Source organism: Numenius arquata, chromosome 1, assembly GCF_964106895.1.
Source record: "Numenius arquata chromosome 1, bNumArq3.hap1.1, whole genome shotgun sequence".
In the NCBI taxonomy this organism is placed as follows: Eukaryota; Metazoa; Chordata; class Aves; order Charadriiformes; family Scolopacidae; genus Numenius; species Numenius arquata.
The window spans coordinates 5695486-5710600 of NC_133576.1; the positions used below are offsets into that span (position 1 = coordinate 5695486).

A 15115-nucleotide genomic window follows, 5' to 3' on the forward strand; every position below is an offset into this window, starting at 1 on the left:
TATACAAGAATTAAAAAAAAAGACGTTACTAGGCATCAGTTTTCACTACTGTATCACGCTGGCAATAGACATTAATGTTTGGCATCTCCTTCCATACAAAATTAGTCCTGGATATGAAGGACATGCTTAAAAAACTTCGTATACACTGAACGTAAGCGTCAGTTTGTGAGGCAGATTCTGCAGGAGGATGGTTGTGGGGGTGCATTCAAGGGAGTCGCCAAGCAGCTTGATGCAGCATTAGTGCCACGGCTTGCTCATCAGCTGGATCTAAGCAGCACCAGCTGTACTTCTCGCACCGAGTGAGCCTTGCACTGGAAGCCTCCTAACAGCAATTCTGTCACCGCTTGGTCCAAACTCTTTGATCACCTACGGTGATTGAATTACGAGACTTTATATTTAACAGGAGTACCTTGTATGGTCACAAAAGAAAAGCTCACAACTCTTATTTAGAACCAATAACTCATATTTAGTTAAACATCCCTGACAAAGGAGGGCAGAGGCTTACTCTGACTGTAAAACTGGAGCAGACAGACCGCAGGGGATATAAATACAGGGAGGCAACATACACATTTCTAAAACTTCTTTGTGAATAAATGAAGACATAATTTGAGCAACAGGCAGACTGATTCACACACCTGTCTGTGCTGCGCCTTGGGCTGGACTCCAGCACGTGAGAGAATATGGTAAAGTAAAGCAAAGCCCACAGGGGCTGTAAAATAGAGGAAAGATCCCCCAGGGAGGAGTTTTGCAGTCACTTTTAGCAGCGCGTCAGCCAAGCCAACTGTGAGGCAGAATGCTAATATGGGCTTCTTAAGAGGCTAGAGCACTTGATTAACTTGCTGCTGTAGTTGGGTCTGTGAAAAGATAAGCCTTTACAGGGAAGAGCTGGAAGTCACAAAGTGCTGCCAGAGAAGCTTGCTTTCTGGGAGTTCTGCAGGGAGTTTTAACCAGAAACAGGTTGGATGTTTGGGTTTGGATTTGCATTCAAATTTGCCTACAACTCAGGTGTATCAGGATTTCATTCCCTCCTTGACCTTTTTGTCCTTGCCTCATAAAAGTGCATCTGTCCTCTCTCTTCTCCCCTTGCCCAGTCCCCCCCAACAAATGAGACTGCTTCCTCCTCTGACCCTCTCCAGATTTCGTTGCAGCTTCCTCTCTCTTTTCAATCACGGTTTCTGTAAGTAATCCTCACCTGAATGAGGAGACCTGTATCGAAAGTCCTCTTTGGTCAGGAGCAGCAGAGCCTTGCCGTTCATCTCAAAAGTGTTGCTCTCAATCGGCCTCAAGGAAAACTCCTTCTCCGCCCACCTGAGCCACTGTGCCACATCATCCCTGCTCCAGTAAACGGGCTGCAAACCTGTGGCAGGAAGAGATCATGATTGTGTTACCAAATGGAGACAAGGCATGGGAGTACAGGCAAACATCAGTGAATCACGGAACCATGGGAATATAGGCAAACATCCCCCTTTCTCCCCACAACATAACGTGCAAGGTATCAGGGGAAGGTATAGGAGAGGAATGTCACGTTGACACAGAATTATTCTAAGCACTGGACTGTGAAACACTTCATTACTTTAGGCACCTTGGTTTATCTGTGACATGTTGAGAAACAAGAACTGCCTCAGCATCCTGAAAAAAGCTTCTAGGACGTTATTTCGTTCCAGGGTTCCACTCTGAAATGGGATTTTCCTCCAGCTGCTCCTTCTGAGGTGCAGAGCAGGCAGGAGGCAAAGTCCTTGGCCCCATCCATCCTTGGTGTGCATCCTTTCATAGCAGAGAGGCGTGCTCTCTCTTCATGCCCCTTGTCATTGATCAAGAATAATGAAAAGTAGTCAGACGCTAGAGAGCTATGGCGATACTTCCCTCTAGGTAGCTGAGGTCTGTAAAGAAGCGCTGCTTCGCACAGCCTCCGTTAACAGTGTGTCATGGTTATCAGTGAGGATATGGTTGAGAAAGGTGCATTCAGACTGGCCCACACCCTCCTGCAGATGCCATTACGCTAGCAGATGCTATTCCCACACTGGAGAGGAAAACAAGCACTGAGGCTGTGGCACCTTTAGCACTGCTTTAGCTTGTGTTTCCTATATAGCCACAAATTATTACCAGCGTCGGGTAAGGTGGTATGCTATTTTACAGTAAAACGGGTATGTTCGTTTTGGGCACAGATTTTCCAGGGCTTCAAGGAGAATCTGGCACTCCCTTTTCTCCCAGCCAGCCCGTACAGCATATACAGCCTAGACTACTGTGTTTACTCACAGGGGCCCAACCAAGTTACCATGAAAGTCAAAGACCTTTTGCCTGCTGCCTTTACTGGGTCCAGGCAGAACAGCTTGGGAGGTGTGACAATTCAATATCTGTTTCACAGACCAATATAAAATAGATTCCTTCCCCTGGAGAGAAGGCAGCATGGTGAAGAGCTGTTTATACCCAGGTAGAGAGATTATCTCCAATCCACTGGGAGATAAAAGCTTTCTTTCCTTTTCCCCCTCGTGAGATGACTCATTGTTTGACTTGCTACAATGTGTTGCGTAGAAATGAAAGCTTCACACTGTGCATAGGAACATAAAATTTGCCGTATCTGATCAGATCTCTGGTACACAGCCTCTGGCAGGAGCTAATACCTTATGCTTCAGAGGAAGACGAACCTCCCTTCCTCGTATTGCACCTGGCTGATTGTACGATGCGCATGGGAAGAAATTTCCTTCCTGGCACGCCATTCTCTGAGATCTGATTACCCTCCTCCTACCAAGCACTAAAAGAAACCTGGGAGAGTTGTACCGCTCTGTTTTGTTTTGGTTTTTACTCCTTTAACAGATAGGCAACCCTTTTTTCTGTTTTAGCAAGAGGTCACATGCAGTGAATTGCATTCTGCTGCTATGCCAGATTCCCAGACAGCAGCTTTGGAAAGTCCCAGAGCCACAGCTGCATACAGAACTGAATCTCAGTCGGAAAAAGAATTGAGATCGAGCCTGAGAAAGGGTCAGAGCTGACCTAAGGAAGGCATGTCTGCATGGCAGCAGCAAGAATTTCCATCAGCTTTCAACTGCCCCTGTAGCACTGCATAATGTGCCACGCAGAAACAAGAAGTAGCATTTATTTATTTATGAAGGACTTAAATTCTCTTCCCCTTATTGAATTAGGGTCTGATTACTAGGGTCAGAGTTTTCTGTAGGACCTTTCTTTTTGAAGGGCCTGGGGTGAGGTGTAGATCTGCTCAGAAACATGTAAACCATCATCTAAAATACCAGTGAGGTTCATCTTTTGCTGAACACGGGGTTATTCCTGCAGAAACCACACTCCAGACCCCGGGCAGCTGCTGGGCAGCATGCACTTTGACTGTAGCTAAATGAGAAAGAAGTCAGACTTGATGCAGCCAGACACGTGACCGTGTTTAAAAGACCATCTGAGGAGTGCTTGAAATGCTCATGCGTGGTTTCTTTCACCTCCCCCTTTGCCATGCCACTCGAGTAATAAATTGCCCAAAGGAACACTGTCATGTGGAAATCTTACTGGTCTTCTGATGTGCACTTCACAAGATGATGCACAAAAGAAAACAAAACATCACCGGGAAAATCAGGCCGACACGGACCGAGCTATATGATAATTTCATATGACGTACGTGCTCCCTTATAGATAACAACATAATTAATAAATCACTCCCTGTACAAACATAGATCAACGTTTCCCATGTGCGGGTGACAGTGTATTTTTGCCTTAAGTTCAACTAATACAGAAGTACCAAGTTTAAAGAGAATCTTACATTGATTGGCACTAGATCCAGAACAGCCAAATAAGCCACATGCACTGGGAGAAGCCACGTGGTGCTGAGCTGGCGACTGTGAAAAAGACCCAACGCTTCACACTGCAAATCAGGTCTCTGCTGGGTTTCAGCAGCATCTCCGAAGCTTGTGAGAAAAGCCCCAAAGTAGTATGACCTAGGACCACTTGGCTCCTAGTTACTGAGAATCAGCAAGCAGCCTTTCAATTCAGTTTGGCTGCCACTAAAACGAGCGGATGAACATGCCACATCTCTCCGCCCATGGGGTGATATCATAATTAAATACTTAACATTGTGTTTGGAAGATAAAAAGTGCCATAAAATAAGTTAGCTTTTTTTCTCTAGATGCATTTCCTCTTCTCTCGTTTCCCTCCCTCCCTGCCCTGCCACTTTCCTGGGAAGTTAGTTTCTCAAAAAAAGCCTTCTTTAGTCACCTGGCTCCACTACATGCCCATTGCTTTGTGAGGCTGAAACAGTTCAGTCGCAGGAGGCTCTTCTGGGGGTGCAGACCAGTGTTGCTGAAAGTGCTTCTGAAACCACCATTCAAAAAATAATTCTTTCATGTGCACTGCAGCATTTACTAAACTTGTATCCCACCTTCTTTGCCCTTTCTTAAAAAGAAGCAGTTGATTTTGTGAAAACAAGGGCACGAGAGGGTTGGCTTTGCAGCTGAAAGGATTTTACAGCACAGCATACATAGCTATCAGTAGGTCCTGAAAATGCTTTCCTATGCTCTCCATGAAAGAAAAATTAATCCTGCTTTATACAATTTTTCTTTTTTGGATGCTGTTTCTTATTTTCCCCTCTTTTATTGTCGTGCCCACGGTGGAGGAAAACGGGCTCTTTTTATCTCTCCAGTTTTATTCTCTGTGAAAGCTAACAGCATTGTCTTCAACTAACAAAGATATTTACCAAGCAGAATAAAGTAAGGAAAATGAGTGCTGTGTTACAAAACGAGGACAGAGTTTTGCCTGCTGAACTGACTGTTGAAATCAGTGGGAAGGCTTTGCTGCTTCCTGTAGGTGTGGATCAGACACAGGGGATGCTGCCTTTCTCCCAGTCTGCCCTCTCGGTGGCCAGCGTTGCCATGGACTTCAGGGGGTGAATTTTGACCTGGGAGTCAGACCTGGCTCTGCTCCCATCTGTGCTATTGCTCCGCTGGCTGAAATCTGGCAAGCATTCCCAACCTTGGTCTCCCTATCTGCGCGGTGTAAAAATAAACAACAGCAAAACCTGCTTGAACTCAATAGCTGAAAGCAGGTTAGACAAAGCCACATAAACCGTCAGAATACAGCTCTGAGAGATCCCAGCATATTCCCTAGTCTGTCTTCTGTCAGCTTCCAAGCACCACCTCCAGCAGAGTAAAATACAATAATTTGTAGACACGCTTATAATCTGACAGCTTCATATGCATTAAACAGGGAGCAAAATTTATGCTCACCTTTCTAATGCCGCAGGCTGGCGCACTGGTGTCTTAATAGATTACCTAATTCTGTTGCTTATTCTTCATCCGAAGTCCTGTTTCTAACACCTGTTACGCTAGCTACCTTATAAATGGTGAGAGTGATCAATTCTCACGCTCCAGGGCATAAGGTGATAACCATCTGGACTGCAGAAGAAATCCACTCTCTGTTCCCTTCTATTCTTGCTTAGCAAAACCAAGTACAACGAAGAGGGGCCGACGGGGTAATTTACACCTTGAGGTAGCCAGTAAGCTTGTTTGTTCAAGCGCGTACACGTGTAGACACACACACGCACACAGGAGAATGTATTGGCCTGTTGAAGAGGAGTTTAACCTGATGGTCTCTGAAGAGTTCACTTCTTTTGACAATGAGCTCCTTAGGAAACTTAAGCATGGTCAGGCTTTGAGGTTGGAAAAACAGAGTGCTCTGCTCACCTAGTATAACCTTCTACATAAAACTACACAACCAGCAACATTTGTATCTGACCACAAACTTCTGGTGGGGTTACAACTTTGTTTTTTGAAGAGATGTAGCCAACCTCGAATCTTGCAAAATCATCTCCTTCTTTGCTTTGGAAGACAGGCTATGCTTTTTACAGTATGAGTTGCTATGTGCGGCGTACGTTAACAGATACATCTAAAACATGAAGTATAGTGTACTGTAGGCTGTTTTCACCTTGACTCACTTTGGAACAATCTGAAGACACAATTCCAATGCAAAGTATGACGTACAGTACCACTGAGAACTGCTGTTCCGTTTTAGTTTCGGTATGAGGATGCAGCCGCACAACAGCACGCATGACGGAAACAGCACTCGGGGTAAGTTTCATCTAACTTTTTGTTCCACTTTGGTCGGGCACTTCATCCTTACGCTGGGCTGCCGGGCAGGCAGGATGAGGAGGTGAGAAGGGGGTAAAGACAGATCTCTCATTTATCCCTGCTTTCTGCAGGGCAGAGAGAATTGTTCTCACTCCCACGTCGAAAGCTAAATAGCGCAGTTGGGCGAAGAGCAAAGGGGCCAGGGCATGCAAATCAGCAGCTGGTTTCCAAACACCCAGGGACAGATGCATCATCACGGGCAGCATCAGGCAGGCCAGCTCTGACTATAGACAGTACTTGAGCCTTGAGTGGGAAAATGACGCTGGAGAAGTTCAGAAGACTTGAATGTCTGCTACCAACTAGCTCTTTAGGAACTGAAGCTCTCTTTTTTTTTTGTTATTAATTAACAAAATTCTTCCATGTTAGCTGTAAAGCATAATACGTGGTTCTGCATATGATAGCGTATGTCAAGCAGGAGGGGCATGAGGTTGTGTTTTTCTCTTCATTTCTATGTAAAGGCAACACGGTCTGGAGGAAAAACATAGGATTAGATTCAAATCCTTCTCCAAGGCTCTGCTAGAGCAACTTTTTAAAGTCCCCTCCTTCTGTCTCACTTCTTCATTTGGAAAGCTAGACTACCAAAATGTAAAAAGGTGTCACGGGGCTTGGCCAGTTAAAATCTGAAATGCTTCGAAAGTGCAAAACGCTGCACAGCTGCTTCAAATTACTATGGTTCAATAGTCCCGCGGTGCTGTCTCTGCTGCTCTCTGGTTCCCTGTTCAGAGGTATTGATTGTTGCTGCAGACTAGGGCCCTTGTTCTGATATCGCGCTTGAACCCGACAGCACAAACCACGACGTGCTGCTCCCCGAAAAGGGCTGCAAGCGCTGAGCTCAACAGCAGTGTGCCGATCAGGCTGAAGACGATTTCAAATTAAAGCCCAATCTGGGCGCTGAGGTCCTCCTGAGGCAGAAATTTTGTGCTATCTCTGCTGGAGCTGCCACACCGATCTCTTATGGCAAGTGCCTTCCCCATAGCTACGAGAGTCCACAGGGCGCTCAGCAGCTCTTCAGGACTACCTCTGCTGCGGAAGGTGAAGGCAGGAAGATAAAGGACCTTGCTTTCTCAGGAAGCCTTTCTCATTCCTCAGAGGAGGGGAACAGGTGAAAGAGAGCTGCGGCGTGCTTAGCTATCCCCATGCAGATGGACAGCCTACATAAGTGCCTTCTGAGACTGCTCCTGGATTGGCATACGTGTGGAAAATGCAGCCCTACCACAGGATAAACCCTGCATCACTGGTGGTCTGTGCACTTGCTGTCACGAGAAGGGGACAGAGGTCTGGTGTGCGATGACATGCCCGACACTTGCTCTTTCCAGCGGGTGCCACTTGACCCAGGTAGTGGAGAAGCAGTGGCCATTCATTGGTGCTGGCCTGCAGGGACTGCCTCATCCTACAGTACAGAGCCGGCTCCGCAGTTTCGAGGCCCAGAGATAAGCAAAGGTAGAAAAGGAGAAAAAGGTTAATCCTGGCTAATCCTCAGAGAGAATTATTTGGGAGGTGAGTACAAACCGGTACAAGGGAAATGGATGGCAGCAGTTGAAAATGTGCCTTTACAGGTCTTGTTAAGGAAAAAAAGATTGGATAAGAACAGAGAAGTCGTGTGATGGGCAGGTAGAGAGATCCCAGTGAGGCTTCCGTGTCCCTTAAAAAGGTTTGAAACTGCCTGTAATCAGGATGACAAGGCTTTGGGAAGCTTCACACACCGCTGGGAACAGAGGGCGAAACAGCTTTTTCGGTAGTAATCTGAAATGAAAGGCACAGGCTCATGTCTCCTGCTGCCCTGTTGAACAGGGCGTTACAGGTAGAGCACAAGTGCAGGTAATGCTCTGTGTACCACGTCTGCTCTGGGGCCTCTGTGTATGCAGGCGTCTACAGAAACAAACCTGGTGAAGCCGGGTTTCTGCCGTGCTGACTTGGCTAGCCTGGTGCCCTGTGACCCAGCCCTCCTCTTCTCACTGTCTCTACAGAGACCCCGGAAAGTTGACACAGCCGAACCCCTTAGGGCTTCAGGGTCATAAAATAAATAAAAATTGCTTTTCTAATGCAGCCTTTGGAAAGCCCGTAAGAAGCATATTGATTGGAAAATGCTTGATTAGAATGATCAAGCTCTAAGCTCTCATACAGGGAAATAAATCTTTTCAATTCCCCACACCCAGTGCCAAGCTCAGCTTCCTGGAAGCAACTATGGCCCTTTCTGGAACTGAGGTGAAAATCCCATGTTCCATCACCTCCCCTGACCTGCTGACATTACACATGGTTTGCATTTGCTGATCAAATGCACAAGCAAGGCTCTAAATTAGCTTGCTGGGCTGAGATAGCTCACTGATTAATGATGGCAGATGAAGTCACTGGTACAAAAACCCCACAAAATCTGAAGTCTCTGTAAGCGGGAAATGAAGGAGGAAAGGCCACACTCCACAGAATTCAACACGAAAAACATATTCTTTCTCACTCTATAGCCAAACCCTTTTCTTTGCAGATATAGGTTAGTAAATGAAGTAACTCTCTCAACACAAAATTACTCAGCTATGTCTAAGACCCCCTGCCCCAGCAACAGAAAAGTCCCTGAACACTGCAGACCAATTCCTGAAGTCCTTAGAATTGTACCTGATGTCAGAATAAAGCCTCAAGCACAACCCCAGTCATTTAACGTGGCCAGTTGTGCTGCATTTCTTGTAAATCAGTGTTTGACCCACAGCAGCTGCCCCTCTCCTTTCTGTTTCTATCTGCATCATCTGGAGTCAGCTTGCAGAAAAAGCTGACCTTAGGATGTAGCCTTCTTTCCTCCGTGAGCTGCCCCGTTTTGGGATCAGTCACAAAAAAATGTTATAATGCTGGAGCAGCCTACCTGCTGCTGACAGGCAGCTTGTGGCCTGAAAAGAGAATTCACCCAGGACGGGGCAAACCAGTCTAAATAAATGGTGCTGGTATGCGTGCCGAAGCGGCCAGGGCTTGAAGTTCTGGAAGGGAAAAGCCACCAGCCAAAGAAGCGAGCGACCGCAGAGGTGATGAAAAGACCAGCCTGTTTTCTAGGCACTCGTTCCATGATCCATGTCCAAGAGCTTTCAAGAACTGTGCAGAACGGCTCCAGCTTCCTTTTGCGTTGTTTGCAAAGCCTTCCTAGAAGCCTGACAAGAGCTCTCCTTCCAGGCAGGGAGAAGGCTGGCTTTTTGCATCTGGGCACCATATTCGGAGAAGGCCAGAGCCCTCACAGTGAGCCAGGGAGCCATGGGCAGCACAACGCCGTTCAGCTGACTACAGCTGCTCAGCTGCTACCGCCGGTTGCTGCACTCAGGAAAGAACCTGCTTGGGTCCCAGACGACCCCTCTCTTTGCCCATGTTGTGCCTCTCACAGGGCAGGTGACCGTGGGATTCCTACCGGAGCGGCTTGTGCAGCGCAAGCAGCTGGCAGGGGGATGGGGAATGGGGAAATGTTGGTTTGGATCTGCTCCCAGTTATAGTCTTAATCCACTCCTGACTTCTTCTCAACCAATTTTTGGCCATTTTCCATGGAGCAGACATTGCTTTCCTACTGCTCCCTTCCAAAAGGAGCTGAAAGAAACGTCCTCTGTTGCTTTTTTTCCTTGTATGTGCACAAACCATATCCTAAACAAAACTAGCTGAGCCCTGACAATGGCACGGGTTAGCCAGCTCAGAAGACCACGCTGCCAGAAGCAAGCAGTTTTGCACGCAGAAGTCAAGGAGATTATAACAACCTAAATTTTCTTCTCAGCAACTCTTTATTGTTTCAAACCAATTTATCTTAATCCAGGTCAAAATTCAGGTCTAACAAACATTCTCTACAGTTTTCCTGTATTGGATACGGCCACTGCTGATACTACTATTAGTAATACTTGCACGTTTACACTCCAGAGTGCCTTTCAGATGCAGACAGATCAGATTGTTATATCTGTTTTATAGATGTGAGGCACAAAGTCATTGGACACCTGCCCATACACTGAACCTGTTATAGGAGGGGTTGAATCCAGGAACTATATTCTGCTGCTCTTTACAACTGGACAAATGCAGAGTGTATTTACATCCTTAACACCTAGTTTTCCTTCCCACTTCTTGGGTCACTTCCTTGCTGCATCCTGGCAACAGTAATTTTAAGGTTAAAAAAAAAAAAACTGTATTAGAATGAAGTGTCAATATATGCTGTTTCTTTCTTTTAACACAATATGGCCTCGATCCCTGGCTGGGGTGTTGAAAATTTTTAAGTAATTAGAAATAAATTGATCTTGGTAGTCTTGATCTACATACGGTTTTGCTTAAGTCTTTTGCCTGCTGCCTAATTGCTGTACAGTGGAGAGGGGTGTTCAGATTATCACCACGCTTACAGTATGCGGCAGTAATGCTGGTGATGGAACTGAAAGCTCCGGTTTTAGGTACCTGATCAACGCTCCAGAAAGACGTGAAAAACTGAAGAAATAGTTGCTAGCTGCAGTGAATGCAGCTGCTAAAATTAAGATGGCTCCTCTCAGCAATTTGTCATTTTAACCTACCATCAGCTAGGTCATCTCAATCTTCCAGTGGCTGCAAACTTAGAGGTGATTCTACCATTTCGGAAGAGAGAGGTTAGGAAGCCTTTTTTGTACAGCTGAATCAAGTGGAAAGTTTAGAAATCTCAGTTTCACATGCCAACAAAACACCACCACCAACATAGCAAGACATTGTAATCCTCCTGTATTAAGAAGCTGCTTTCTTCTCACAAGGAGATTTTGTTCTCAGAGGCTCACATCCTGAAGAAGTTGGGTCCCTTTCCCTTGAGGAATTTTGGCTGGGACTTTGTTTCCTAACTCAACTGCGATTGTGAGAGCTGGGGAGGGGGGAGCCTGTACACAAAGAGCATGTTTTCCAGGCTGTTTCCAGGGAACGTGAGGCCAGCTCCACTACAGAACAGTCTACGCCGTGACAGCAAGATGTCATCTGTTGGCTTCCTCTGCACTGGGGCTCCAAGCCTCGCGAGCTGCAGCTGCACTTGCGCTGCTACTGTAAAAGCAGATTTTGGCAGCATAGCCAGAGCCGTGGCTTACTTTGCCTGTAACCACTAAGCAAATCAGTGTAGAGAAAATTTTACCACCAGCATGTGGTAAAAGCATGTCATACTTCTACTGTAACTGATTTCAGTTTTGGATCTCTGTCTCTTGCTTATGTGGGCATTCTCCTTCAGACTCCTAATCCAGGAGGGCTACAAAAGCCTGCTTCAATCCACCAGTATATGAGTTCCTCTGTGCTTTATGCAAAGACCTGCCTTCAGGTGACATTAAATATTAAATAACTGGGGGGAATGGTGCAAATTACAGCTCTGGAGACTGCACGCTGTACTCTTGTTCTGAACCACATCTTGGGCTTTGGAGGTAAAAGCCTGCTCTTAGCATGCTGCAGACATTTCTTGCTCCCAAGATGTTGCAAAGCAGAGTTCTGACATGGTTAAAAACTCCAGATTTAGCTTCATTTCTTGATGGTTCCTTAATGAACCAAATCCCTGCAGCTCTTACAAACTGTCAGTCATTTCTCCAAGAAGACACTGCTGTCCTAGAGAAAGGTCGAGTGCTTAAAACCACAGCTCTAGATGCTGGGGGTCCTTTTCCACATCCAGAGGGAGAAGGAGGCCACTGAGATGGACTCCAAACTGCACTACAACACATCACCCATACAGGAGAAGTAACTGCATTGCATTTGCATGGGGCTCGTTATCTCTACCCTTCCAGTGCAACTTGTGCACAGAAAGGCTTCTTGTACTAAGGTACTTGAGCTTGAAATACATTGATAATGAGAACAAATTAAGTGTGTGCTCTTTGATTATCAGATGATAAATTATCATGATTATCTTTGCTGCAGCTTGTGAATTGCTTCCTCTCCAGGGTTTAACTCCTGCTTGCTCTGAAGGTAGTCAGCACACCCACTAACTTCTCTTACTAGGCTCCCCCAAAAACTGGCTTTTGCTTGTTTCTGTGCTAGTCTTATGAAGTTGAGGCATTGCTTCTATCTGGGAACACTTAAAAACATTGCCCAAGGAATCAGAAATCATCTTTATTAATTGGGACAGCAGGCAAGATCCTGTTTGGGAGCTTGTCAGATTGAAGCCAGGATGCTGTGCTGTGTGTCTCAAAGACATGTGTATCCTGCAGTCAGAGGCACGGCTGCAGCACCTGCAGTCATCCCTGGGGTGCCCTCTGAACCAGCTCCCCAAGGTGCCAACCACAACAAGGGCTTGAGCATATGCTGCATATGTCAGGCACAGCCTGCCTGACACCGTGGTAGCCAGTTCATGCTGAGGTCTGTGGGTACTATAGCTTCGGCAAATTCTGGGGCAGCTGTGACACCGACTCACCTCTGACCGCAGCGCAGATACACGCTTGCGTGAGCTATGGCCACCTCTCTGTGAGAGCCTCAGATCTCAGAAATACACACTTAAAGTTTCTCCCCTCCGGTGTCACAGGTGTCTTGCTGGAATCCCGTGCTTGAGGGAAATATCCTCCCTCCTGATCTGGGTATATTGGAATCCCTTTCTATTATTCTGTCTGGTAAGAAATTATCATCAAAGATGATCATTTCCATCCCATGCTGGGATGTCTGTAATCACTATATCATCCTTCAAACCAGCTCCTTTCAGGCCACAGCTCAGACAATATGTAGTGTTCAGTGATAGTGCTGACTTACTATTGTTTTCTGGCCACCCCTTCAATGTGCCAGTGCAATTGGTGGAGGAGCTATGCTGTGATCTTGATGAGGGAGATAATCTGCATTTAAGTACATATGTACAGTGGTTTCTGCCAGATCAGCTTTCTGAGCTGATTAAGAGCACAACTGCACTAACAGGTCAACACAACTGGCAGGGAGGTGGCATACTGCAAGAAGAGTAACAGCTGGATGTGGTAACAGAAGGGAGGAAATGCTTCAGCTAGTGTTGTGATAGAACATGTCGTGTCACTGAAAAATGCATGGGCTTACTGTATTACTTGAGTTTAATCTTGATGATGTCACTGAGAAAGGCTTGCTTCCAGGGCTGGAAAAATTATTGCAATGTCAATAGAGGCAAATAATTTACCTACGCATTTCCAGTAGAGGATCAAGCTTTGAATGAAAAGGAAAACAAATGGAGGAGATAATTCACAAGAAGGTTCTGTCTCATCCTGCTTTTCGGGTTTCTTGCAAAGGTGCTGTGTGAGAGACTGCATACCTAGTAACTATGTGTAACTGATACCATCACAGATTCACAATTCTTGATACTCTACAAACTTATTATGCTAGTTATAGACACCTAGTGACCTCGACATCAGCGAAGCTATCTTGTACTGTCCTTCTTTCCACCTTTTCTTTCCCACAGGAAGGATGGCCATCCCTGTGCTTACTATTGCAAACAAACTACTGCTGGGAGAAAGGCGACCTTTGTCTCTTGAGAGAATCATTGTGCTGCAGCTGGGAGTCCCAGAGCTGAGGTGGGATCGGCTGTGGGGCTGTGACAGCAGAGAAGGGTGAGAAAGTTACCCCTCTCAGTCCCACAAACAGTGGCCCCTCTTTTGAAGGGGTGAAGGGTAGCAACCCTATTTATCTTCGTTTAAATACTGTGAAAGAGAATCAAATGATATCACCTGTGAGAAATATTTAGAATTATCTAACGGCTTCTTTACATGGCTGACAGTTGTGCCAGGCAGTATAAAACATTGAATAAGGAGGAGTCCCTGCCTGGAGGACCTTACAATATAAACAGACAGGACAGGGAAGGGATTGAACGTACAAGTAAAGTGAACAGCATGATGGTGTGCACACAACGCTGGTCCCCCTGGGAACCAACTGAAACTAGTGGAATCCCCACACGCTCTTTAATAATTGGATATTGTGAAAATGTAGTTGAAATACTTTTTGATCAACTTGTCTAATTAAAATCTTCATAGTAGTGCTCTCCCATATTTTGGCAAATTTCATCCAGCTCTGTGAAGGGCACTTGTCAAATTATGTATCTTATCTGTTGCAGAAATCCAGATTTCTAGGTGTATCTGTTCACACACCACTTCGATTCACAAAAACTCAGACAATCACAATCATGTTGAAGTCAGGAAAGCAACAGAGGTGTCTCTATAAAGTAGTACTTTCTTTTCTGTTCTTCCAATGTTCAAGACTTGCTTTACAAAGTCCAAACCAGTTTAGCTTCATTCTTTTGTATCGTAACTTCCAAATCATCTCAAGCTTTCCTGAGATGACTGATTCCCAACCAACTTACACAAGATGGAACATCTTTTTTAAAATCCACCATTTAGACCTAATGGTCACGTGCCTGGACTTGTCTGAACTTGGCCATCCCTGATGCCGCATCTTCTGTCCTACTAAGAAACACTTGCCTGGATAACCTCTTTGGTTAAGTCGACTGTGTCACAAATTAAGTACCCATGAAAGTTGTTTTTGCCAACCGTACCAGCAGCAGCAATTTTTGGAAATGCTGTTCAGTATTAGATTGGAGGAAGGGAAGTTTCTGGGTAACTAGAGCATGGGAGTCAAAGCCAGACTGCCACAGGAGTGCACAGCTTATGAGCCTCTCAGGCTGTGGATCGAAGTGTGCATGTATATGAGCGGGAGATAGCAGGGAGTGGGGCGAGTAGAAAGACAGACTTGAGAAGTAAGAAGGTAGAAAGTGAACATGCACATTAGGGAAGATAGTGAACTATGTTCTGAAGAAAGGATACCTTCTAACCTAACTTTTCAGGTTGCCCTGCCCTAACTTTTTCCCTTCGTGCCTGTTTTTATAATTCCCACATTACAGAAATTACTAAGCTAATAGATACATGTTGTCAGTGCAAAGCAAGTTGACATTCCAGGTCTTTACTTTCTTATTAACAAGCTACAAGTGGAACACTACTTTTCTGAAATGCTTTGCTTATTAATGCGATTTTGATTTTTTCACATGGCTGGGGTCAACTGGCTTAGCACTGACAGCATGGTACAGAAATGCAGACATGGGCACATTGTCAATTTGGCGGGGGTAGGGGAGAAGT

General features: G+C 45.6%; 1 protein-coding gene across 1 annotated transcript in view; it reads right to left on the minus strand.

Annotated features, from left to right (window-relative positions):
* ETV6 (ETS variant transcription factor 6) overlaps positions 1-15115 on the minus strand; it is a 142248-nt gene that overhangs the window by 33195 nt on the left and 93938 nt on the right. Inside the window, exon 3 of the mRNA XM_074149336.1 lies at positions 1193-1357. Coding sequence (XP_074005437.1) covers positions 1193-1357 — 165 coding nt within the window. The remainder of the gene's footprint in view (positions 1-1192; positions 1358-15115) is intronic.